The following is a 27,970-nucleotide window of genomic DNA, read 5'->3' on the forward strand; positions in this document are numbered from 1 at the left end:
GTTAATGATTGAACATCTTAGACATTGGCATCTTAGATACATAAACTACTGTAGGTAGTACACAATGCCTTTGCAGAGCAAGGGAAAAAGATCAGTACAGCTTTTTACGTATGCAAGTATTCCCGCCTATTTGAGTAATCTGAGTTAATTAACAACACATAAGTGAAATTAATACAACAACCCCACCTGGCAGGTAACAGACTTGGTGAAGTACAGATCTCCCTTGCCAAAAATCTCAGTGTGATTGAACTAACACCAAGTGGAGTGAAGGGAGAACCCTGAAGCCCATTCTGGTCTTACTCACAGAATCATGCTTTCTTTCTTCAAAAAGCAAGACTCTTTTGTTCACCATAAAATTTTCTCAGCAAGTATGAATATTAGTAACTTTTGAAATAGAAATTATGTCTTTCAGATTATTTAATAAACATTAAATTCTTTTTTCAAAGGATGAGAAATCACCAATTTAAAACTTTAACCTGCCAAAAGGTTCAAGCAGTTAAAGCCTAGTGGGGCACAGATACAAATTAGGAGCGTGAGAGTGTCTTAACAAGTTCCATTTCTTTGATTTTCCTATTCCAAGTAAGATAAAATAGAATATTTCTTTGAAGTCTTGTATGCAACTGGTTGTGTGAAAGCTGAAAGGTGGGGTAAGGGAGAGAGAGGTGTGAATTTTGTTTAAAAAATATATTGTCTCATATAGTGGACAGCAAAGCAGTAGGGTGAGATACGTGCACTTGCAGATGTACTATGTAATTTGCTGAATCTGTGAGTATAGAAAAGGAGATTTTAGGAAAAAAACTTTGAACTTCCTCATAATATTTTATTACTGGTTTGTTAATGGCTATTTTTAGTTACATAGGCTCAAACCACTTTATCTTAACTTGACCAAAAATAGTGAAGTTCCCTCAAACACAGTCTCACATGTCTCCATTTACAAATCATTTACAGATGTGAGCAGGCATGTCTGTAGCAATTTGTTTACATAAAAAAAAAATCTGCACTTAATGTAAAATCACTTAATTCTAAATATTTCTGTTTATTAGTTTGTTTAACTAAGCAACGAGTTTGCAGTAGTTGGTCCAGATTTACCATCCTACATAGAGAGACAATGTAGGCTTGAACAGATGAAGCTGAGGTGTCAGCTTTTACCAGCTAAAGCAAGTTCCAGCTGGAACATTCTCCTTTTTCCAAGAGTTCACATCATCATGAAGAGACTTGTGTAACTTCACAGAGTACACAAAAAACGTGGAAAAAAAAAATAAAATCCTCATATTCTCTGTGAAAAATTGCATCTGTTTGGCACCGTCTTTTACAAACACCCACACTAACCGAATTTTTAACATTTAAATACCTGGGGTTCTCATGCACAATATTGTAACACACTCCTTCAAAGAGTGCAGTAATCACAAAGGTGGTAATTACCAGGTTTTAGAAATCATTATAACTGTAAATTTGGTCATCACATGTGCTTTATTACATGCGTAAAAAAAAATACAAGAAGGGGAAGGGACCGGGAAAGGCCCACTGTTTTTAAAAACAACAAGTGTCTTGGAACATATTAATTTTTAGATATTCAACTTGAGATAGTCTAAAACTATAATTGCTAAAAAGTTCTGAGGTCTTGCAAGACATTCAGGTTACCTTATATATGGCTTTATCACAAAGAGTTTATTTAAAAATAATTATTCCCTGTCCTATCAACTTTTTTTTTTAAATTTCAGTGACTGGGTATTCCTTTGGAAAAGTATGTCATACATACATCAGGAAAAAATGCTGCTGATATTTTAGATGATATGCAAAATGGCTCTCTGCAATAAAACTATCTTCTAAAAACTGGGTGATGTCATGTGGGCAATGCTGTTGGGTTTTTGGGGGGCAACACTGATCCTTCATTTAGCAACATTCTTACGAACAGAGGACATTTTACTGAACAGATCACCAAAGGTGTAAACATAGAGAAGAGGTAGGTCTCTGCATATCTCCACGTGTCAGCATATAGCAGTACCAGGTGTGCTGCAGCTTACACAGCCCACAACAATGATACAGATGTTCAACAGCAAGCACTGCCTTTGTGTCAGACACATTGGTTGAACACACTTTCCCAGTTAGCTAGCTTGGAGAAAATGATGCTGTTGGATCAAGGATCTCACTATAGCATTACGTCACCAGGCCTGGCTCGTGGTGGACTTTACAGTAACATAGGTTTGCATGACTCAGAAATATCTCAAGAGGGACCCAGAAGTATTTTCTCATTCTGTTCACACCTTGCCCTTGCACTAAACTAGTCACTGCAGTTCATGAGAACAACTCATTGCTGCACGTATTGCCATGGTGCTGTCGGGTGTATCCAGGATGACATGACACAAATTACCCTTCCATGTTAACACATTCATGTTCACAGTCATGCTGATCTAGAGCATAGAAGTTTACTTCTGTGAAGAGAAAAACAGTGAAGAATTGAAGCCAGCCATAAGGGTTTCTGAAGTAAAAGTGGCTTAGAAAAAAACCACTTTTCTTAAACAATACTGGATTCTGTGCTTTGGATACCTGCTAAAGCTGATAGTGAGCAGAGGATCTGAGAGCAGATTGCAAATAGTTGGCTATGTAAGGTTTCACTTTGACTCCCACAGATCTCCTGTACTCATCAGAAGTCACATATCATGGTGAAGGAGGAATGCCTGGTGCTAGTCACCACTGATCTATTCTCCCTGATTTATGAAGAGGGCATATATGCAAATGTGCTGCTTTATTTTACAAGTTCAGCTAACATGATCCTTGTTATAACAAGATTTGGAATAGGAGCTTAATCCTGGAAGCATCACCAGATTTACAGCCAAAGCCAAAGCCCCCTGAGGAAAAATACCCCAAATGGGAATTACAATTTGCCTTTAATTTGCAATTACATCCTTGCACTGTGCAGACGAAAATGCTTCATAAGAATGCATCTTTAAGAATGAAAGAAAATAGTTTCAAATCCAGATACATTTTATGAGTGTCTAGAAATATCATTACATTGCTCCAAGCAAGCTTATTATTCATTAAATACCAGCAGTACAATTTCCTCCCCCAAACCCAAGTCACCAGATCAAGCTATTTCATTTTGCTGAATATATTCTCCCTGAACTTTAATACATTACATTAAAAAATTGCTGTGATTCCAGGCCCCCACTCAAGAAAATCTGTAACACTGAAGTCTTTTTAAAGGAAATAGTATGTGTGTTTGGTTTAGAATCTTGACATTGCTCAGGCTGTTTTTACAATCTTTTTAGGAAGCTGTGGGGGTTCGCATGTGACTTTTAGATGATTTTGAGAGATACGTTACTTATCCAATATGTTTCCAAGCTAATGAAATATATCTGTCCTTGGCTAAACCAACTGGGCAAATCAAGGGGATTTTTTTTTAATTTAAAAGCTGTTTGTGTCACTACAAGCCAAGGTCTGAAAGTTTCAAATAAGTAATGAGCTTTTTTTTTTTAGGCACTTTGGTTCCTATATTAATCTTCAGGTTTGCATAAAACTCTTCAGAAAATGTCTAATATACAAAGCAGTCTACAAAACAGCAAAAATGTGTATTTACCCCAGCATGACTAGTTCAGTTAAAATTCAAGTTTATAAAGAAACATTTGTTTCAACCTTAATTACAGAGAAAACTTCCATCCTTTCAGAAGCGAAACAATTCACAGCAGGTTTAAGAAATAAAAGCAGATAAACTTTATTATGTCCAAACGATTACTCACTTTTGCATGTTTTCTTATCTGGATTAAGTCTAAACCCTTCTTGGCATTGACAAAAATAGGAATCATCTGTATTAACACATTCCTGTTCACAACCATGGTCCTGAAGAGCACAGTAGTCTGGTACTAAATGGAAAAAAAATTGTGTCAGTGAGGAATATAAGAAATAAACTAGGTAAATAAAATTAGAAATAAACTAGGTAAAAAATTATTTACTTTACTTTCTTTTCCTTAGCCTTTTTTTTCCTTAAGCATCATTCTGACTTTTTACCATATTGTTTTAAACAACGAAAACAAAATGTTATTTTTTCCCAAATATCTGCTATACTGAGGTACCCCTGACATGTACACTTCAAAGAATTATTCAAGAACACAAGTACTTCATGCAGTAGAGAAGTTAGAATCTTAAATATTTCTTAACATTTTGCAACTACGCCTTATACATTGCCTTATCAAAACTGCCTCTCTATTTCACCCAGAGCAAGCTAGATTTGATCTGTAACAAACACACAAACATGCTGTTCATTAGATCAAAGCAGGACAACCAGGCCATCAGGAGCATTGATGTTTTTGACAGCTCTGAGTGCTTGCTTCATAATTCTTCCATTTGAAATGCTCATGGAAGACAAGACAAGCAGTCTAGAAACAGCTACCATGTGTACAAAGTACCTTAGAAAGGAAACCAATTGTGCACTGAGGTATTTGCCACATAGTGTTTATCACTACTGATGAAGTTAAAGAACCTGACATTCACTTAGATCCAGTGGCTGCCCATCATTTATATCAGTAGAGTTAATTAATTTATACCAGTGAAAAATGGTTTTAACCCCTCAGCACTGCCAAAAATAAACAAGCCACAAATTAAGTAAATTACACTTTAAAAAACATCCAGGCACTTTCAAACACCTCGTTACACAACCTGAAAACTAAGAGGGTTTTATTATTACCAACAGTTAATGAATTAGTATTCCCGTAGGTAACTGGTTTTCTGAGGCAGGAACTGTGTTTTCCTTGTATTTATGGCAGGTAAATGCAATTGAGCCTCTATATGTGATGAAAGTCCTTAGCAATAATAAACCACTCACATTCTCAGGAAAAACAAGGCAGAATGTTTTCTAAGAAAACTCAGGAAGACTACTTTATAATTTATGAACATTACTTCATATATTAATAGAACATTTCCTTTACCAAAGCTTTTTCCGACAGCATATGCACATACACAGATACATAACATGCAGATCTCTCTTTACTAAAAAGATAGTTAGAAAATACAGTTTGTTCAAGAGTACACTGAAGGGACATAAATCATAAAGCCATGTGTGTGCACCAGAGGAATATAGTTGTATGCCTTCTGGACCTACTCAGTGCTGTGATTCATTTACCTGCTAAAATCCTGACTCACTCAAGTGTGCAGGACAGACTTTTCCTGGATAACCGATTCTGAAGATGACCACAAGAGTTGAAAAGTATGTGTTACCTTTTTTGGAACCTTGAGGCTAGCATGTTGGGAACGCTAAGAACACACTTCACAGGGCTTTATTAACACAACCCAGATTAAGGATGGTAACAGAAAGCCTTTACCAGCTACAAATAATGTGAACCCACCCAGAACTCAAATAGAAACCTTCCCTAAAGAGCAAAAGGCTCAGGCTCGGCTCCTAAATACAAGCAGAAGCTGCCATCTGTCCTCTTGAGGGGAGCAGCAAGAGTGGCAAAGGTCCCCTTAATAGTTACTAGCTCTAATGACCTCCACCTGCCTCATTGCTCAACCAAATTTGCTGCTCTCTTCCAGCCATAGAGCACTCTGCAGGGCTGTCTTCCTGAGCCTTATTCCTTTTGTTTCATTCTGAGAAGTTTGGAATAATTTCAAGAGAAAACATTTGTCAGATATGCATGACCATAGTGATAACATTTACATTTCCAAGCTTTTCTTTGTAGCCATGAGCATAAGGGCTTACTTTCTATTTTTGAAAGGAAAGCCAGGATTCTGAGACAATCACGAGATCTTTGGAGCCAGCACCCCAGGCCTAGGCCTGCTTGCTGATGCAGAGAACTAGTCTGGCATGGGTGTAAGCCATGGCTAGCTGGCCATCATCCCTGAGATTTAGTACATAAGCAAACCATGTAGAAATTTATGTTAGAAGTTTTAAAGTCATAAACATTTTAAATCCAGTGATATGTAATTTGGTTCTTTGTGTTTTTTATGCTGACTTAAAAGCAGTATGACTCATAACACCTGGGGTCTAGGGGACACTTTTGCTCTGAAGAGCTCTCATGCCATCTTGACTTTTGCAGCATTAAGAGCATCACAGTTCTTTCATTCATGCTTTAATTTATTAGCAAGGCTCAGAAAATAGCAAGTTTAAGGTAAAGTGGCATGTAAGTTTTATTTATGCTTAGGCTCAGGACACACATCTTGAGTGATTTGATACAGTGGGTAAGACGTTGTGCATGCAACACAGGAGGATTATGCGCAGACTTGGTGACAACTTCCTAATGTGAATTCTCAAGGGGTGGTGTTCCTTTTTGGCTTGGTCCTGTGACCATGAGATGACAGCGTTCACAATCCAGAAGGCTGGGAGGTGAAATAGCAAAATTCTGACTCCATAATTTACAAGCTCAGATTTCAGCTTATTCAGGGAATTGGTTGGAAGAGTCCCCTGGGAAAGAGCCAACAAGAGAAAAGATGACCAGGAGAGTTAGATTTTTAAAGAAAACTTGCTAAGACCTCAGGCACAAACCATCCCATTGTACTGGAAAATCTGTTCAGAAGAGCAAAAGCTTCTCAGTGAACTAAAACCACAAAGAGGGAAAATAGTAGAGGGAGAAAAAAAGGACCAAGAAAAAAAGAGGAATATAAAAGCATTTGTTACATATTTTGGGACAAAAACAAAGCTTTGCTGAACCTTTTATTACTGAGGTACACCGAAGGAAATAAGAAGGGAGCCTACAAATATGCTGGTAGCAAAAAGAAAGTCATAGAAAACACTGGTGTTTTGACTTAGGGAACAACCTAATGACAAATAATACAGAAACGGCTGAAAAAAAATGCCCTTTTTAATTCCTAATTCTTACAGACAAAGCCTCTTCCCAGGTTTCCACATGTACCAGTAGTCTGAGAAGGAGAGGGGCTAGCAACATTGGTTAGAGACCACTTAGAGAAACTGGATATACACAGATCCATAGGATGACTGATATTCACCTCTGGGTGCAGAAAGAGCTAAGTGATGTGACACTACTGTTTATCATGTATCAAAATTCACAGGGACCAAGAGAGGCCTCTGACAACTTAAAAATGCTAACATTACACTTATCTTTTAAAAAAGGCAAGAAGAAAGACTCCGGGAACTGTAGACCAATCTGCATTATTTCAGTCCCAGGACCATGAGGCACATCCTCTCAGAATCCATTTCCAAATATATAAAGGACAAGATTCTTGGAAATAATCAGCACAGACTGACCAAGGGTAAACCACTCCTGGCCAACCTGTTCACCTTCAGTGATGAAATGACTGCACCTGTGAATAAGGGAATATTGGTGGATGCAATACACCTTGGCACTAGTGAAACTCCTGATGCTGCCTTCCACAGCATTCTCATTTGGAAGCTGAGGGAGTATAGGCTGGAAGAAAGAACTGTTAGGTGGAGTCTAAATTTGCCAGGCTACCAGACTCAAAGGATAGTGGTCAATGGCTTCATGTCTGGATGGTTGCTGATAATGGCCAAAGTACCACAGGGGCAGTACTGGGGGCCACATTCCTGAACATCTTCATGAGTGGCATAGATGATGATACAAAGTGCACCTCAGGTAACCTGTGGGTGTCATAGGTTAGAGACAGTCATACAGGGAAACTGAACAGCAGAACTTAAATACAGAGGAGCCTTATAAACTTGATGATTAGACCAGAAGATGTTGTATGAAGTTCAGCAAGAAGAATTGGAAAGTCCTGCATCTGGGTTGGAAAGACCTTATAGCTTGTACAGACTGGGAAATGACCTGCTGTCAGGGAGGAGCATGGGCCAGCTGTTCCCCAAGGGAAGGAGACCCCAGAGGAGCCAAGGGTGATAATGCAGGCAGCAGGCTAGGGACCTTCCTAGACAGGTAGTGCCCTGCAGAACCCAAGCAGGTTGAGCAGGGCAGGCCTGGAAATGGTAGCCAGGTTTAACAAGAAGTGCAGATGAGCAGACAAATACATGCTGCTGAGGCAGGTCTGAGGTCAAGCCAGGAAGTCAGCCTGTGTGTCAGCATGAGGCAGGGCCACTCCTGGTGAGGGTAGGAGTGTCCCTCAGGAGTGACACAGCCCAGGGATTGCTGGACAGGTCTGTAGTGTGAGGGAAGGCCATGGTCAAGCTGGGAAGTCAGTGTGCAGGTCAGCTTCTGGACCAACAAGGGCTATTGCCAGGCCAAATTGCTGGAGACAGCACCTGACATATTTTGTCCAGTGCTGGAATAATCCCTTCCCTTCTACCCACAGTTAAAAGGATTAAGATGAAGAGGGCTCAACAAAGACCTACTGCTGTGACATAGTGCACTTTACTCGTGTGGAGAACTTGAGGAATGTGGTCTTTCTGAGTTTGGTGAAAAAGAAGGTATTTAACTGCGGCCTACTATTACTTCTTGTGGGTCATCAGAAAGGTGATGCAGCTAAACCCTTCTTGTTAGTGCCAGATGATGTAACAAGGAACACTGGTCACCATCTGTGGTTTGGGTGATTCATGATGGACATGTGCCAATCCTAGCCTGTTGACTTTTGAGCTTGTTAGCCTGGTATCTATCAAATTTGGCAAACAACTAACAAACAAAGCCAGGAAGCTACCATAATCTGGTGGAAATACGTAAACTTCGTAGAAGATACCGATGTTGCCAGAGCTTTGTCACACTATCAAAGAACTCACTCTGGAGAAAAATCCACGGGAAAATAGACTGCAGTGTTTCCTCTGATTGTGGAATTACTCATAATTTTATCTGATCATAAATTGTCTTGTACAGACTTCTTTGTTCACCCAGCTAGGGAGATGATATTCTAACTGAAAAATCAAAATAATCAGAGACAATGCAAGACAAAGCTCTGGCCTTTAACTGTCAAAAAGAAGCCTGGTTTCATGCTAAAAGCTTCCTGTTCATAGGAGGGACCCCTAACCTTAGCCCCTCCCCTCAAAAGCCAAACTATCCCCCAAAACAACTTGCATTGCTTTCAAGACCTTTGGCTTCCAGGGCACTCCAACATTTTCTATAGCTGACTCATTACTCAGGGTTCCCAGGACCAGTGGGACAACTGGCAACTGGAAAACAGAAGAAGTACAAACTGTTCATAATTAAACTTTATCACAACTTACTTCTGCAAGTTCTTTTGTCTGGATTTAAAATGAACCCTGGATGGCATTTACAGTAATAGGAGTCCTCAGTGTTAACACATTCGTGTTGGCAATCTTGATTATCCAAAGCACAGTAGTCTACAACTGAAAAAGAACAAGACCAAAATGTGCAATTAGAAAAACAAAATAAGAACTATTATGCATAAATACTATGGTACTAGTTACACACAGTAGACTATTAAAAAAAAGGAAAAGCTGACATAATTTGTGTCCTGAAAAGTCTTTCTGCAAAAATTAGTACACTTTCAACACCAGCTAGTAAACCAGATTTGATAGGAATCATTTCTCAACTTTGAACATTTATTAGATTGTCAGGAATCTTCTCAACATGTTTTCTGAGATCTGGAAACCATGCCTCAGTCAGTTAGTCTGTCCAGATGTTCACACTGTAGTCCAGGGCGTAGCAAAGTTTGTTTGCTTTAGTTCTGTCTTCTGTCTCTCAAATCCCAATCCTGGAATTGCTCTATTTTTCCTTAGTTCTCTCCCAGTTGTACTAGTTCTCAAGAGTTGTTCCTGTAGCCTGAGCATATAGGAGAACCTTGGCAATATCTTCTGCATGGAGGACTGTCACAGTACATTCATTCCCTCTAGCATGCTCCAGATTCATTCTGTACAAAGCAGCTGCAACTACAAAGCCTGAGAGCTTCAGGCTTGTACTCACTACTGACATTTTGCTTATATAATGCCTTTTGTAAAAAAAAAAAATCACATTCAGTTACTTATAAGTCTGGTAATTTATTACATAAATCCATATTTACAAGTTAGATTGCCAAAGAGTAATATGGTAATACTTCAGAGTTACTCTGTAAAGCCCATTCAAAAGTGCTAAACAAGTTAAAGGACTATTTTTTTAAATTTCTTTGCAGGTTAAGTTGTATCTCCACAACAAAAGTCTTAGAAGAAATTAAAGATAAGTCACAAAGCTGGTTCTCTGCCCCCAAAGAGCTGCCAGGCCTACATTAGGAAAGTATACCTGATTCTTTCTGCAGAAGACAGTAATGTGTTAAGCTTCATACAGACATTTACTGAGACAGGTTCCTCTTTGCAAACTGAGTAATTTTTTCACTACTTTATACTGCTGAGCCTCACAAATTTCTTCAAGACGCAGTAATTTGTTTCAATGAACTCAGTTCTTTCTTCAATTGCCCTGCTTTTGTAAATCATGCACACTCAGGTGTGCTACAATATTTAGTCAAGGTCATCTAGTCAGGAACGCAGATAACCCATTTAGTTACTTTGAAAGAGTTTCTTTTAACCCTTCAGAATATTTGTGTTGAGTCAAGTCAACTACTTACTGGCTACTATGTGAGACCATTTTCCTGGCATGCACCTTCCTGTTTCCAGACTGAATAGATTCATATAAAAATCTATTTACTGAATATGTATTTCAGGGATATAATGTGTCATACAATTAGTCAGCTTTCCTTTTAAATTAATTCTAATCTCATGTACATTTTCAAGTGTTTTAAAAGACACATTAAGAAATAGGTAAGCTAAAGAATATGTATTTTTTTTCTATTTATCATCATACCTGGGAAACAGCCCATATGGACTACTCTGCAAAGTCACCTGCTCTTCTGCCTTTAAACCTTAACAAAATTAATTACTACTAATCCAACTCCTCTAGGAAGCCTGTTCCAGTGTTGGACCACTCTCTTAATAAAGAAATGCTTCCTAATGTCCAGTCTAAAACTCCTGTGGCAGAGCTTTGAACCATTCCCATATGTCCTATCCCTGGGTAACAGGGAGAAGATCTCAACACAGAGCTCCCTCTTCATGTCCCCTCCTCATTAAGCTGTAGAGAGATGAGGTTGTCCCTCAGCCTCTTCTCCAAACTAGACAAACCCAGAGTCCTCCGCTGCTCCTCACAGGACATTCCTTCCAGCACTTTCACCAGCTTTGTTGCTTTAGAGACAACTAAACAGGTCTTAAAATGTTTTATTATCAACGTCTGAGCAACTATGACCCTAAGCACTTTCAAATTACAGTCTCTGGAGGGAAGAACTGTGCTTTCTTGTGGCTATGCAGTTGCTAATGTACCTTGGACAGAAAGGAAAAAAACCCAACAAAATAAATAACTAATTTTTTCAGGCTTACTTTTTAGCATTTATAGCCTTCTGAGGATGTTTTACTGACAGAATTAGGTCTGCTGACCTATAAGAACAACGAGCACATTAATTTAAAAGATACCCTTCCACTAACACAGTTAAGAAGTAAGAACATTTGCTTGACAGTTGCTTTTGGAGATAAGTATTATTCCTTTTTTCAATAATTTTGTGTATAAATTGCACTAATTACAGGCAGGCTTAGCCTTGCAGATTGGCACTAGTAACTGACCTATAAAGTCATTTCAGCTTTAGCTTCATGTTTCATTTTGGTGGTATTTGTTTAGAAGGGAAACTTGTCAACAGTATTCCAGTCAGCAAGTAGGTAAGGTATCTATGGAGTTGAATTTCCCTGAAAAGACTGAGAAAAACTGTAAATTTCTATTTCTTATACTGAAGTACTGTAATCCTTTAGTTGGTATGCAGAAAATAAACACAGTTGCTATAAGAGCAAAGCAGAATAATATTTTCCTAATTTGTAGAAGTGTTATTATTTTCATATTGCTATACTGAGTCATGAGATATACGTTAGAAAATGAACACTTAGAGATCTCACTGATTTTACTGTTATGTCATGCCTATTTCAATGATAAGTTTTTCTAAATGCTGAACTAATGTCCTTTTTAGTGAGCAAACTATTAATTCATTTGTCATCTACCCATGTTTGTTCTGCCCTGTTTTTGTTGCTCAGAATTAGTTAGTAAGTGACAAGTGCCATCTTTTACTTCCAGTTACCAGTTCTGCAATCTGGATGCTTACATTGCCCTCTCTGAACTCTGGGCAGTGTGGCTTATCTTTCTCTTGTATAGTTGTTTTACTCCTATGATGTGTATACAGGTTACTCAGGCTCAGGAGAACAAAGATAAGGAGAAGGGTAGAAGAAAAGAGTAGGAAGAAAAGGTGACAGAGTAACTAAAGGCATAAGGAGGATGAAAAAGAATGAGGGGGAAGAGTAGAGCAGACTCATAGAAGACTCATAAGAACCTAAAAAGCAGCCAAAAAAATCTAGCAGTGCCAGGAATGCAGAGAGGTGCCAGCAGCCAAACCACTGCCAGGTAAAGAGGACCCAAGCCCAACAGCTGCAGCAATATGGAGAGAGTCTAGCACTAGTGCCAGGAAAGAGAGGGCAGCATGTCCAGCAACACCAAGAGAGACTGAGTGTCCAGCAGCATGATGGAGAAAGAATGGCTCATAACCACCAAACCTCAACTGACAGGACTTCGTTCATGTGAAAAGGTGCTCAAAAAGGCAAAGTGATAGTGCTCTGCCAGCCAGAGCAGACAGTTTCAAATATTGTTTAGTCTGAAAATTTGTTCATAAATTGTGTGTTGCAAACACTCGAGTGGTTGGCTGTTCAGTGGTCATTTTGAATTGATACATTGTGAATTCTGGCTGCAAGATTTTATTTTATTATTGCCATTCAGATAACTGGTTGACATGCATCAATAAAGCAGTTAGTATTGCCTTTGATCCTTAATTTAGCCCATCAGAAAGATCTTAAAAAACATGCTTGTGAAATGAGTTTTCTGCACTTTCTCATTTGCTTTTGCTGGACTTAAAACTTTAGAAGTATTAGATATCTCAGAGGGAAACCTCTGTCTCTTTGAGAGAACCACAATGGGTATTTTCCACTGAAATTCTCTCTTCATTCTCTGCATGAGGAGAGAGTAACCTTAATGAAGTCACTGCTTTTTGCAAAATTGTTATTGCACTCAGTGGTCTCTAGTATATGTGTACATCAAGATCTTTTTTCTGATCCGGCTCATTTGATAATAAATACTTCACAGAAAGGAAGGGTTAAATAGCTTAAGAGTAAGAAAAACTGAGAGTTGTCACTACTGATTCAATGCTACACATAGTCTTCTTTATATGATTTTCCAGCAAGGGTGATTATTCACTGGTCATCACATCTGCGGAAGCTGTACATTCTTAGTAGTAGCATATTCCTCAAAAATGTCAAATTGTTCAAACCTGAAAAATCAAATTCTGGAGGCTGACAGCCAATAGGATTTGCAGAAAAATTACCATCAAAATCACAACTTACCCAGGCAAGCTTTTCCTGTTCAGGAAAGATAAAGAAGCTAAGTTCTGCATGGGTCAAACATATTTAATATACATTGAACCATTCTTGTATATCAGTAAGAAATTAAAAATTAAATGGCCAAATACACAAATGCAAGAGAAAATTGAAAAATAGAAGAGTTAATAGTGTGCTTTAAAATCACAATTAATACTGCTAATTATTGCAGTCATATGAATAGCATGAATTCATGGTTTTTTGCTGAAGTGGTACAAACAAATAGAAATCAAGTGGAGGACAAAAAGAGCTATAAATTGCAAGATAATGAACCCATGCATGAACTACATTTTGAAAATAATTGAAAAGAGAATATTAAATCTTTAGAGCTTATAATAGACCTGTATCTCTTCATGCTAAAGAAAGTCAGTGAGGAGATAGAAAAAAAAGTCAAAGATGTATCCCACCTCCAAATACCATTCTCCAGACTTTGCAAATAAGTTATTACCAGGCAAAAAAACAAATGCCACTTCAAGAAATATAATAAATGGCATAAAAATATTTTGAAGCTTTTAATAGCAAAAATAGACTTTGTATTTATTACAGAGGATAATATTAGATTTGACACACAAAGAATTTCTCCAGAATGATGCTCTGGTAGCGACCTTCCCAGTAAGAATATCTTGGGTTGTCAAGGACCCTTCAATTTAATAGAGAGGAAACAGTAACAACAGTTGATGACACTAACATGAATATTTTGGATTAGAATATATGGTAGGAAAGAACTGGGGATGAAAGAACCTACCAACAGAAGTTGCAGATTTTCTGTGTCAGGATATAGCCAAATAAATAGTAGAGAAGCATATCCTTTATCCTAACATAGGTAAAGGTCATGAGGATCAGCTAAGGGTATTGCAAGAACTTCAGTGGAATGTTAGACGTAGAAATTTGGGCCAGAACATCTAACTTGCCTAAATAATCATTATTATCTGCATTTTCAAAACAGTTTGGCTTCAAAAAGTAGGTTCTTAAAATGGTGTATTAGTGGCCAAATTATGCTGGGGAAAAATTACACTGAGAACTTTAAACACTCCAATCCTGAAATCCTAAGCTACAAGTAATGAAAATGTTTCGGAAGAGTGAGTAAGCACAGAGTGAATGTTCTTCAAAATTGTATGTTACCCTAGGCCTAAAAAACCTGGAAAACCTCATTTGTATTTCCTATATGAAGGTACGTGCAGAAAGTTCCATAAACTGCCACCTGTTTTGCATCTCAAAACAGGTTTATCCTACAAGGCAAAAGCTCTGTGAAGGCAATAGAAGACAAATATATTATGTTAGAGTTTTTTAAAACAACAAGAAAGAAGGTGTTGGACAAAAGCATTGTGGCAGATTTGGGGGCAAGGATTCACTGGGATTCACTTCCATGGTTTTTCAATATGTATTTGAAATTAAGCATGCATTTAAGTGCTTGCCTGAAGAGAATACCTAACAAATAATGCAATTTTTCTTCAAGGTCTCACTAAGGTTTTTTTTTGTGGTGGATATCAGAAGACAATATTTTCTCAGAATGTAGCATGGGATGAAAAATTTACAGGGCAAATAGGCAAAAAGATTATACTCCAAGTATTTACTGCGTATAACAGGAAAGAAGAGAAAGATACTTACATGGTAATAGAGAGGGAAGTATGTTTTGTTTTAAAAAAATTATCATACTGTATTTCTACAGTCTTTCTTTTGGGTTGTAATTCTTAGATCTGATGTTTACTTCATTATTGCTCATAGCGAAAATTAAATGCAGATAGTGGATGGCTTCTTAAGGAGGTTAAACTTTCCTGAAGACCATCTTCCCAAAAAGGGTTTGAAATCTCCACTCACATGACCATAAAATCAAGTGAATTAAATATCAAGAAATTGCCCACTTTCAGGTTTTTCTGTGCATAAATTCTGTCTGAAGAGGAGCTACTGAGTTTCTCTGGCTTTGTTTTTTAATGGCCACATATATCATGCCAGTACATTGCCGGCCTCCTACATGGATCTCGAATAAAACATCTTATGTTTTGTTTCAAAACAGCAATGTTATTTTCTGTGTGAAATTGCTTGGAACAATTTTCCCAAGACACCATTTATTGTCAGTAAAGGCCTACAAACATGCCAATTATGCGTTCTTCCTCACCTACCACTCATATAGGAGAAGAGAATTTCCCCTCATTGTCTATGGCTAAACTGGATACTCATTTACATTTCATTTCCCTTTGGTTTGTGTTAAGAGATAAATATGAAGTGATGAACTCATACTCACCGACACAATTCTTTCCATTTGCATCAAGCTCATACCCTTCATAACACTGACAGACGTAGGACCCAGGTGTGTTCACACAAATCTGCTCACAGGCATGTTTCTCCACAGAACAGAGGTCCTGAGCTACAAAACATAATTGCATGAATATGAAATTCTTTGATTTTCTACAATGCACAGGTAGATTATAGATCAAAAGTAAATTTCAGGAAGCTGTGGACAGCTCTTAAGAAATTCGCTCATTTTAACACAAATCACACCAATGTTCTGTCAAACAGTAAAAGCCAGCAGGATCAGTCACTCAAAAGCTGAGGAACTCCTTCCTTCAGCTGAAGGCCATGACTATTGATGGGCCAATGGTGCCTAGCAGAGCTGCTTGATGTATGTTTCTCTAAAAAGTTCAAAGGGCATTCCTCAGGGTTTTTTTGGGAAAAAAAATTGTGGTTTTTGGTGGAGGGTTTTTTGGTTTGGTTTAGGGTGTTTTTTTGTTTTGTTTTGGTTTTTTGGCATAACCAGATAAATGATGATGAAGTTGGAAAGGAAAAGGAAAACACAACATCAGAAGACTTGGGGATATTTAATTTCTGAGTTTTAGACTTTTTCATTTTTGTGTGAAATACTGTAGCCAGTTACCCCTCCCAAGGAAAAGATCTCATAAATAAAATCACAATGACAAATGAGGTCAGTTCAGCACCTAGCCAAGTGAAGCACACTGGGCTTTCTTTTCAACAGACTAACGCTTTATGAGAACCTCAAGTTTCCCCAGCGAAAGCTCTGGAAAGCAACGTACTTTTGCATTACTCAAAGACTGCTCAACACATAATGGTCATTTACAGCTACAAAATGGGCTTTTGGAACATGTTTGAGGAAACTAGCCAAGCAAAAACGAATTTTCTTTTATAGCTGTCTGCTTCATATCAAGCAGCATGATGAGAAGCATAAACAGTCGTTTAACTCTTTTGTTCCAGTATAAACACTCACAAATAGATAATTTTCCAGCTTGTTTCAGCTACATTTCCTCTTTTGTATTATTTTGTGTATTAATGTAAGATTTGAGCATCTTAGAGAAGAAAGGAAGAGATTAGTTAAACAAACAAATACAATGTAATGAGTAAAGAATACTCATTATCTGACATAAAACCACTTTCCTCTAGAAAAGTTAGACCACAGTATGTGAAAGGAGCATCCTTTGAATGGATGCAAAACCATCATAATGAAACAAATGTAAGAATATTTCAAGTTAAACAAACAAAATTACTATTTTCTCCCTAGTTTTGTTCTTAAAGACAGCTGAGTTGCCTTTTCCCCCAGCTCTCCCACATGGAAAGTAACAAATCACAAATATAGGAGATGTTCTTCTTTTAATGCAAGGAAATATCTTTTTTAGAAATAATGTTACAATGAAATGCATCAAGGAACAAAATTATCAACTATTTAAAACCGAAATGCACCATATTCCAGCCTGAAGCAAAGCTGTCAGTTCACTGCTGATTGAAGCCATTTGGTTAAGGGTTTTTAAGAACTGAATCACTTCAGTGATTGTTCTGTGGTGTACTCCCACAACATTAAAATAAAAGGGAACAGAAGAATGAAAACAGAGTCTAACTTTAGGTATAGGAGAATGAAAAGAGAATATAACTTTAGGTACAGGAGAATGAAAAGAGAATATAACTTTAGGTACGTATCTTTCATCTTTTCTGCACTGTTTAATTTAGAAAGCATTAAAATGTATATAAGGAAACTATTTGTTCGTGAAAAAGCTGCCAAATACATCCACAGCTTAGATAAATACATCTGGTTTATGTTCATTATGTATTGCCCTTAACATAAACATGCTGAAGATTTATTCTTCTCAGAGGTCAGGTGAGGAACATGTTCTCTCTGTGAACTTGTGGGCAATTAACAGCCAACGAAGGTAACCAAAACACTCCCAGCCTGTGGGTTTTTCCATCCCCATGGTTTCCCCTACCTCCAGAACTAAGCTCTCCTAATTGTCTAGGCTTGGCTCCCTATCCTCATGAATTCTGTTACATCTCTGTGGGGATTTTGGACATAAAGGTTTGACCTTCTCTAGACTGCTACTGTATCGTCTCCCTCCTTCACCAATGATTAGCACCATCCTAGCGCATTTAAGGCCAGTTTGAATGCCTCTTCATATTAGATTCCCAGTGCTAATTGCTCAAATTAGTTTATAGTTTGGTAATGTAAAAACAAGTCCTTTAGAAGTAGGGTACAAACACATTAATTTCCCTTTCATATTTATCAAACTTCAGTCTGTATCTTCTGATTGATGATCAAAGAAAGTACACAATCAAGGAAATTATGTGTGACAGGTAGGTGGGGAAAACTAATAGAAGCCATAGATGGAAAAAAAAGTAAAACAATGCAGCAAAGGGCTTTAAAAATGGTAGAAAGGGAACATATTGAGGGCTACCATGCATGGGTCACCAGTAGGAAAATTACACACAATTCCAAAACTCTTGAAAATGAATCAGTAATTTGAAGCAAAATTACTGATTACTGGCTGACAAAAACAATGGAAACATAACACAGTAAAAAAGAAGAGACAATAAAAAAAGAATTTTTCATACTTGTAATTAAATTTTTTTAATAGACTGACAAAAGACAAGTTCAATTATCAAAACTGATGTTAGGGGTGGGGATAAGGACAACGTGTGAAGAACAATTAAAAAAAGAAGAGAAATTCTGAATTTCAATTAAATTTCAGAAAATTGAAAGAAAAAAATTCTTTGCTAAAAATTCTTTAAGAAATTTAATAGCATGTAGAGGGTTTAAAAGAAAGGTTTAAAGCATACAGAAGTTTTAAATGAGAAGGGGACACAGGGAATAGAATATGTTAGAGAATACTATTAAAACGTGATTACATAATTGGAGCCATCATTTTTCATGATGATTACACCATCTGAGCACCTTCTTTCTGCAGAGTTATAGCAAATATGCCAAAGCAGAGAAAATAGGCTCTACAAAAAATTTTTCTGGTCACTGTTGTTGTATTGGCTGAGTTGCTACCAAATAATAATTAGGAAATATTCCAGATTGAACTGATTTTTTTTCATCTTCTTGAGGAAACAAAACCACAAATGAAGTGTTAGATTTGTTCAATTTAACACAAAATATTGTCTTGTAATTCACAGACATGAATATGACAAATGTCTGCATTTGGTGAAGGATGCTGATGAGAAGGAATAGAAAACAAAGATTCTCCTAGCTCAACAGCTCAAAAGTGGTTTCCTGCTGTAGCCCAAAGGGTCTGAAGATGCTTCCATGGGAGTTAGAATGCTCTGATCAGTTCAGTGCTGACACTCTTTTGATCCCATACCATTTACTGAGCCTCTGACTGAAACCACAGGTCCCACTGCACATGTAAGGATTCTAATGCCAAAGCTAGAGAGTCACTTTAGATACTGACATATCCTCACTGTTTCAGTGGTCACTATTTGATCTAAAATGCAACACTAAGCAAAAGAGACTAAGAATCCGCTAATCCCAAACTCCCTGATTGTTTTATTGGAACTCTCCTGAGATGCAGAACATCAAATACAAGGATAGGATCTGAGCCTGCATCCTCCACCTTAATTCTGAATTATCAGTTGTGAGGAGTAAATCCTATGCTCCCACAGTTTCCTGAGAAGACAATTTCCAAATTTTTCTTCTGGCCCAAATCAGTTTGGCAGATTTCATTTGAATCCATGTAATGTTGTGGGATAATAAACTGAATTTTAGACAAGTACGTTTTCCACAAGTAATTCAAAAATAGTGTTACATAATTTCATTAAAATAATGGTGGACACAGAAATAAATTTTGTGTATCCCCCTAATGTAATTTGCTGTTAATTACTAGGAAACAAGTTACAATGAACTAAAAAAAAATATTGATTACAAAGATCACAATTAAAGTAAAATAAAGTTTGTTACTATAAATTATACAGCAAATTACCAAAATTTCAGAAACGTTAATAAGAATTTCACTTACACAAAGCAAGAAAAAAATGTACAACTCCACCTTTCTAGACTCTTTCTGATGATTAACATTGATTAGATACTGACCTCAGTTTTTTATGAGCCGATCAGAAAGGGTGTGTGATGTTAAGCACTTTTTGGGAGCAAGAAAGAGAAAAATTAAGTGAGATAACATACTGCTGCAAGTCTTCTGGTCAGCATTCAGAATATATCCTTGTTTACATCTGCACAGGTAAGAGCCAGGAGTGTTTATGCAGAAGTGATCACAGCGATGGTCAACTGTACTGCACATATGAGGCACTGAAAAAAAAGGGAAAAACATTATTAACTGCTGGCCTTAACTACTTGTGGTCACAAAAAATGGTGTAGAAAATTTTACTGAAATAATTTAGAAATTTCAAATTAATGTTGCTAGTAAAGACAAAAATGGGAGCTTAAGAAAATAAAAATACACAAGCGAGTATCTGAAAACACTAATTATTTGGTGGTCCCAAGAAAACAACAAAACAAACCTACCATATTCAAATTTAGAAAATAAGTGGAATTTAAATATAAACTGCTTTAGAGGACATTTGATTTCTTGAATGAAGAAAATCATCACACAGCACAATACTAAAGATGATGAATTACTAGAAAACAATGAAGAGAATATTTTACTTGCTTAGTTATTAATGCTGAGGAACATGCAAGTAATACATGATGACACTGAGAACATGCTTCCTTGAAGATTCATTAAGCAGTTGCTGAGATGAGCTATGCTCCAGACTGTAAGTCTTTCTGGGTCTATTTTTAATCTGTTTGTATTTTATGTCTCTAATAGCAAGTAGCAGAAGGCAACAGGCAGAGACAGTAAAATAAAAAAGAATGGTAGGTCTGTTTTGTCAAGTTCATCATTGAACTATTTTCTCCAGAGCAGTATTTGGGAATTTGGAAATCTCCCTGATGTTTTCTTTCCACTGGAGTATTGCTTGTATGTAATTTCTATAATAACTGATTTTGCTCAACAGCAATTAGGGATCTATGTGCTCCTTAATGTGCTAGGTCAACAAAGCTCAAAATTTATGGAATAGATACTAACAGTAATCTTCTAGAAACCACAACAGAAGCCTGCTAAATAACTTAACATGTGGCATGTGTGGTACTTGTGGAAAAAACCACATGTGGTTTTTAAGATATATACTATGCATCTCCTCTTTGAAATGGTTACAAGAATTAGGCATTTATTACTAATACACAAACCACCACAATTCCCAAATCTCCTAATCAGTTTCTTGGATCTCATAACTTGCTGCCATAATAAAACTTCTCAAGTACTTTGATTTATGGGAATATAGACCTGCTTTGACTTCTTGTCTTTTCATCTTTCTGTCATTCTGAAAATGAAAGCATTCAATGACAAGCATCCCAATAACTCAGTCCTTTCTAAGAATATATTGTTACCGTCTGTTACCAATCTTCCCATGTATTACCACATAATTTTTTTTCCAAAGTGTCTCTGTTGCACTCATTTCAAAGCACCAGTGATACTCTGGTCATCAGTCTAATTTCTATGATGAAGGAGCCTGCTCTCTGAATGATTTCTGTAATGTCACCTGTTGCAGGAGGTGTTTGGCAGTCACAGACAGGGACTGAAGTAATGGAAAGGGTGATCTCATAGTTAAGGAATTTGAACATGAGCCTTGTTGTGAATTATATTTTGTCCCTATGTCACAGGGTCCTTATTTGATTTTGGGCAAGCCAATAATAACAGTATCTTCAAGGAAGCATCAACATTCACACTGTTTAGATAGGGACATCTGAATCTGGATTTGCAAGAATGCAAGTGATGGTTGCAGAGCTGTGAATAATATGTTGCATTAGTCCAAAAATGCTAAATGCCCCAGAAGATCACACCAGGAATTGCACTGAGTAAAATATTTAAAGTTAGTGGGTGATCTTGACAGACTTAAACCTATTTCTGTGCCTCCATTTCTCCAACATAAAATGGGGATGGCACCACTATCTACTTTACAGGAACATAATACAGACTTTATTCTCCCCTGACTGCTCCATCCCAAGTTCTGTCTTTCTCACACTTCTTCTAATCTCCATATCCTTTCCAGGGTTCTGTCCTCATTTCTGTTTACATTCTTCTGAGTTTTCAATTCTTGTCTACTCCTCTGATTTCCCAGGATACTCTTTGCTTCTGTTTTACCCTGCTGACTAGTAATAAAAAAGGAGGCCCCTGGGATCCCCTGGCTTCAACTGCTGTTTCTGATATCCTCAGATCTTTAGCAGCCAGAGGCATCATCTGTAGGGAAACTCCAACTTAGCAGGAGGCTGGACATGACAGGAGACTTGACCAGAGGGATGCCTTCAATTGCTTTAACAAAGAAACAAGGTGTCCAGATGTTCAACTCAGCTAGAAGGATATTGCCTCTGGGTCCACACATGGGACGACTTAAAAAAACTAACCGCATTTCCCAGGAGGAATGTAGGTGCTCAGGAAGCAAAGTTTAGATGCTCTCTTGAGATTCAGCAAGAGATGAATGCTGCTTCACAGTCGAGAGCCAATAAAATATTAAGGATCCTATCTGCAATTTAGTACCTTAAGTTGAAATCCATATGAATCTAACAGCTTAAATTATCTGTTGCATCTGGCTATGAGTTTTTAAGAACATCTTAGGATCTCACTTTCAATTCCCAGCACAGCAGATATTGTGGAGGCATTCCCTGAGAACAGGAGGCAACTGCAACCCTTGTCACCTCCATACTCCTCCATCTGCAGGGGGGGTGGTTTTATTGAGGAATCCATGTATTTGACTAAAAGTGAGCTATAAAACTCTAATAAATTTATTGGACACTGCCTAGTCAGAAAAAATCAAGTAAACAGTATTTGTGCTGGATTTGTTTCTAAAACACAATTAAAGAAATTCAATAAGATGGCACTTTGAAGCATTTGCTGTTCATTCCATTTAAACTCTCAATCTGTGATTAGTTTACTTTTTCTTGGTCTTTAAATATATCTTACTATGTCAGCTAATAATGCAGCAAGGAAGAAACAGGAAAAAAATCTATTGTCTGATGAATGTCTGTGTTGGTGTTTTGTGCTGATGCAGTTCAGCTGCTCTTTGAAACAATTTTGGAAAAGACCAAGTAAGGAAAAATCTCCAGACTACCCTTACAATAAGCCTCAGTTCTTTTCTGGCAAAAGCATCCCTAGAGATGAGTGAGCATTTAATCTCACCATGCATTCTTTTTCTGGACTCTGCTGAAAATGCCTTAGCTTAATGCCAAATCTGTATGAAGCACTTTCATTTTTATCTCGTGAAAAAATAAAAAAGAGAATTATACTTACTATACAGATTGGAATAAAATTAATTATGTATCCCTTGATATTTGTAAAGTGTAAGTTCTTGTAAAGGGAATTACAGATGGAAGTGATATCTCTGTTGTAAATTAATACCTATTAAAATATTATTTACTTTATTGTGCGAATGAATAATATCACTGTAATGGATTTTCCTAATTTTCTGTATTTCAAATAGATGGAATACAAACATTGCCATGCCTGTGTCTCACTTCCAGTCACAGGTACAGAAATGATTGTTTACATAGAATTAATATGTAAGCTTTGGAAGAGGAATACACGAACTTCCCAGAATATTTAAATAACTGAAAGACTGTTTATCAGTTTGAAGTTTCACTACTAAGGGAGATCACATTTAAAATGAATAGATGAAACAACTTATCTAATATTAAAACAGCAGAGGGTTGTAAATGTATTGCTATTACTCAATAAATAGGAAAATCATGATATGTGTGTTTGCCTCACTGCTTATGACCACTAGGAATTAGACCACATTTTATGGCACCTAACAGTAGCATTAGGTTTATCCCAGATGTATGACTGTAGTTCTGAATGTTGTCTGGCTAGTTCACTTCAAAACATATATTCTAAAAGATAAGGTTTAATGTAAAAAAAAGTTTAATTATATTATATTTTTTCTGTGTTTTACTTTCATCTGTGCATTCAAATCTATAGATAAAAATCTTACCACAAAGTTTAGTCTGGAAGGCAGAGGTCAGTGTTTCAATCTGACTGAAATTAGCAACCAGAAAAACATGCTCTTCATGCGGTTCACTCCCAATGGACTTCAGAGTGTTCATATCTACTCTTCCCACGCCAATGGCAAAAATTAGGATTCCTGAGTTACGAGCTTTAGCAGCAATCTCTGCCACCGGATCCTGAGGTCTCCCATCTGTCACTATCATGATAATCCGGGGCACATTCTGCTTCAGAGGCCGAGCTCCTTCTGACTCTGAAAATGCAATGTTCACTGCGTACTGCAGAGCCAGCCCAGTCATGGTGCCAGTGGCCAGGTGCATCATCCTCTTCACTGCTCTTTCGATATCCTGCTTCCGCCTGAAGGTCTTCAGCGAGAACTCCTGTTTGACTGTGCTGCCATACTGAATCAGACCTACCCGGGTGGCGTCAGGACTGATGTCCAGGAACTGCAAGATGGTTAAAATGAACTCCTTCACTTTTTCAAAGTCATAATGTTGTACGCTGCGAGAGCTGTCAATGATGAAGACAAGGTCCAGACGTTTGTTGTTGCAAGTATTTTCTAAAAGGCAAAATGCAAACAAAAATACTTTACAAGAAGTTCAAAATGCAAATAGGTTTGAGTTGATTGTCTAAACAAACACCCTAAAAAGTCCTGGAAAAATTAATGAAAAATAGGAGATATCACAACTAAGGCTACTTGGGCAATATAAATTTGTTCACCAGTAAATGAAAAAGTTGCCTGTTACATGATCATTATATGTATTTTTGTGTGTGTGTGTGTGTGTGTGTGTGTGTGTGTGTGTGTGTTTGAGATCAGTGCCCAGAATGGTTTATGGTAGTGGAATATGTAGATAGAATCGCAGAATTGTAGAATGGTTTGGGTTGGAAGGGACCTCAAAGATCATGTAGTTCAACCCCCCTGCCATGGGGAGACAGACCTTCCTCTAGACCAGGTTGCTCAAAGTCCCATCCAACCTGTCTTTAATCACTACCAGGGATGGGGCATCTACAACTTCTCTGGGTAACCTGTTCCAGGGTCTCACAGTGAAGAATTTCTTCCCTATATCTAATCTAAACCTGCCCTCTTTTAGTTTATTATTAGTTCATTACCCTTTGTTCTATCACTACATGCCCTTGTCGGAAGTCACTCTCCAGGTACTTGTGCTATACCCTGTTGTGTCATTGTAGAGGTTTTGACCTCACTCCCCACACAGGATGGAAATCCCCCCTGAACTACATAGTTACTATTTGAGTTGGCTGCACTGTGATGCTTTTTGTGGTAGTGCCTGAGAATTCAGAAATCTAATACTCATGATGCAGGGTGGTATCAGTCCTCCATTACAAAGAGGGAAAACAGAGCACTAAGAAATCCAGGTCAAAAGCATCTGTTAATTGCACTGACTGATAAGATACACGAAGGGACTGATTTTTCAGGGAAGCTGGCAGGAAGCAGCACTTTGCATGTACAAAGTACAGCTCTCAATGGCTGTGAATGCTCAGCACTTCTACAAATTAAACCCCATGATTTCAAATCCCATCTGGGAAAAGTTTCATGTATTGGACTAGCTCAGCATCACACAGAAATTCTGTGGCTGCAGCAGAGAGAAAATCCTGTTGTTGTCTACAGTGGCACTCAACTTGGCCAAAAGACGACTCATACACTCACTGAAATCTTCTATTTCAGCCATCAGCTGTCTTCTTTCCAAGAGCCACTGGAGTAGAAATACAACAAAGTATGTCTATATCTAACAACCGTACAGGCAGGCAGGCCAAGCTGTCACAGATGACAACAGAAGTGAAGGCTGGCTGCCCTCTGGGCATGTTACAAGCTTTCTGGGATGCTGGCTTCTGCTCAGTATCCTTTTCTGGAAGAATATGAGACATGTGTGAGTTGTGTGATGAGAATGGATAGGGACTGGCCATTCTCAAGAAGCCAGCACATGGCAGGCTTAAGGCAAGCCTGGGAGGTGAGCCATTAGCCTTGCTTGAGAAGATAGCACATTAAAAGGACTTGGATGAGACGCTGGTGAAAAGAAATTAACTGAGGTTTAATATTTACATCAAAGACTCCTCCAAATTAGGAAATCCTTGAGTCACAAAAGTATGGCAGTTCAGGCAATAGCACTGTTTTGTCCTTAAACTATTTCACATGTACCTACTGTTGATCTCTGTCAGAGAGAGAACATAGGGTTAGATAGACCTATGGTTTCAATCAGTGTGTCTGCTCATCTTTTTAAATTCCTGTGGCTATGAATAAATCTGTGAGGTTGTCTGTTTGTCTGCATGGCTTGCAAGATTAAAGATGTCAAGAATGATCATCAAACTGCAGTGGCGTCCTCATTTTACTAAGCTGAGATACCCCTAATCAGTAATTTCCCTTATTGCCCAATTCAATTCCCAGTGCACTCTCATCCATCTTGTGCAGCGAATGAGGCAAATGCTTGATGGAAAAGTAGTGTTTGACTGTACAATTAAAGGTCATGTCATACTGCACAAGTACAAGTGGCCCAATCAATTGGAAAAACCTCTGTCTGTAGAGACAAGCCTTCAAACAAGTTCACTTGTGACTGCTGACGAACACTCATCATGCACTTCTGCCAAGGCAGGGGGTGAGAAAGATGCTTGTTTTCACTAGTTAGCTCAGAGGCCTCTTTCATAGATTACCAAGAACATTCGTTGGCATAGAACAAAAATGCTCTTTAATGACAATAAAAATGACTGCCTGGATTTATTCATGTGCAGTCTACAGTATGTCTTTATTCATAAGTGCAGAAATATGCTCGGGTTGCTTATTCTTTCAAAATCAGAGCAGGTTGAATGTAAGCCAAGTGGAGCAGAAACGAAATTCCAGTTCTAATGGGATACAGATATCCCGACGTGACAATTTTCCATCTTATTATCTTAATTATAGTTATCCTTATATATAATTATTAATTATATTTACTAATTATCATATGAACTACAAAGATAACACTAAGTTATGATTTGTGGGAGCAGAGCAAGAAGAAAGGAGGATAATTACAGAAAAAGGGCTAAGAATACATATGTGTATATAAGGGGAAGGACAGGCAAGAGAGAAGAGTAAAATGACTGCTATTTTATTTCCATTAAAACATTTCAGCATAGGCAAAATCAGAAGGTGTGGATTGGATGAGTGGACAGCGACGTAGATTGAGAACTGGCTGAAGAGCAGATCCCAGAGGGTCCTAATTAGTGGCACAGTTGTAGGCCTGTCACTAGTGCTGTCTACCAAGGTTCAGTACTAGGCCCAGTATTAAGTTATTCATCAATGCCCCCTCACAAGTTCACTGACAACACAAAGCTGGGAGGAGTGGCCAATACCTCAGAGAGCTGTGCAGCCCTTCAGAAGGACCCTGACACGTTGGACAGTTGGGTAGAGAAGAACCACCTGAAATCCGACAGGGGCAAATGCAGGGTCCTGCAAGTGGGGAGGAATAACTCCCTTTACTCGTACAAGCTGGAGGCTGACAAAGTACAGGCTGGAAAGCAGCTCTGCAAAGAAGGACCTGGGGGTCCTGGTGGACAACAAGCTGTTCATGAGCCAGTACAGTGTCCTTGAGGCCAAAGGTATCCTCGGGTGCATGAGAAAAAGCATTGCCAGAAGGTTGAGGGAGGTGATCCTGCCCCTCTACTCAGCCCTACTGAGGCCACATTTGGAGTGTTGTGTCCAGTTCTGTGCTCCTCAGTACATGGAGAGACATGGAGCTCCTGAAGCAAGTCCAGTGAGGGGGTTATGGAGATGATTAAGGGACTGGAGCATCTCTCTTACAAGGAAAGGCTAACAGAGTTGGGCCTATTCAGCCTCAAGAAGAGAAGACTGAAAGAGGCCTTCATCAATGTCTATAGGGATCTAAAGGAGGGTGCCAAGAAGGTAGAGCCAGGCTCTTCTTGGTGGTGCCAAGCCATAGGACAAGAGGCAACAGGCAGACAGTGAGGCACAGGAGCTTCCACCTGAACATGAGGAAGAACTTCTTTCCTGTGCGGGTGACTGTGCACTGGAACAGATTACCCAGAGAAGTTGTGGAGTCTCCCTCACTGGAGATATTCACGAGCCATCTGAATGCAATCCTGTGCCATGTCCTCTAGGATGACCCAGCAGAGAGGTTGGACCAGATGACCCACTGTAGTCCCTTCCAACCTTATCCATTCTATGATTCTGTGAAAACAAGTCAAAACTAGAGCCATGGTGTTGAATCCTTTTAATTTGAATATAAAGATCTGGATCCCAGTCTGAAGAGACTCATTTGTCTATTTAGAAGTCTGGAATGAATCTTGGTGGGAAAAAGCCTGGACAGCGTTGGTGGATAGTACTACCAGAAACACACCCCATTGTGCTAAATTACTTAAGAAAAATCTGCTAGTCTGAATGAAATACAGTGTATTTCAAAAC

General features: G+C 38.1%; 1 protein-coding gene across 4 annotated transcripts in view; it reads right to left on the minus strand.

Moving 5' to 3' along the window:
* MATN2 (matrilin 2) overlaps window positions 1–27,970 on the minus strand; it is a 69,390-nt gene that overhangs the window by 22,384 nt on the left and 19,036 nt on the right. For all 4 annotated transcript variants that reach the window (XM_018078166.2, XM_018078157.2, XM_018078148.2 and 1 more), the window contains exons 3-7: window positions 23,549–24,118; window positions 19,689–19,811; window positions 15,534–15,656; window positions 9,071–9,193; window positions 3,738–3,860 (exon numbers count right to left, since the gene is read on the minus strand). In XM_018078166.2, the coding sequence (XP_017933655.1) occupies window positions 3,738–3,860; window positions 9,071–9,193; window positions 15,534–15,656; window positions 19,689–19,811; window positions 23,549–24,118 (1,062 nt within the window). The remainder of the gene's footprint in view (window positions 1–3,737; window positions 3,861–9,070; window positions 9,194–15,533; window positions 15,657–19,688; window positions 19,812–23,548; window positions 24,119–27,970) is intronic.

This window comes from Manacus vitellinus, unplaced genomic scaffold, assembly GCF_001715985.3.
Source record: "Manacus vitellinus isolate BGI_N305 unplaced genomic scaffold, ASM171598v3 scaffold_1_pilon, whole genome shotgun sequence".
NCBI lineage: Eukaryota > Metazoa > Chordata > Aves > Passeriformes > Pipridae > Manacus > Manacus vitellinus.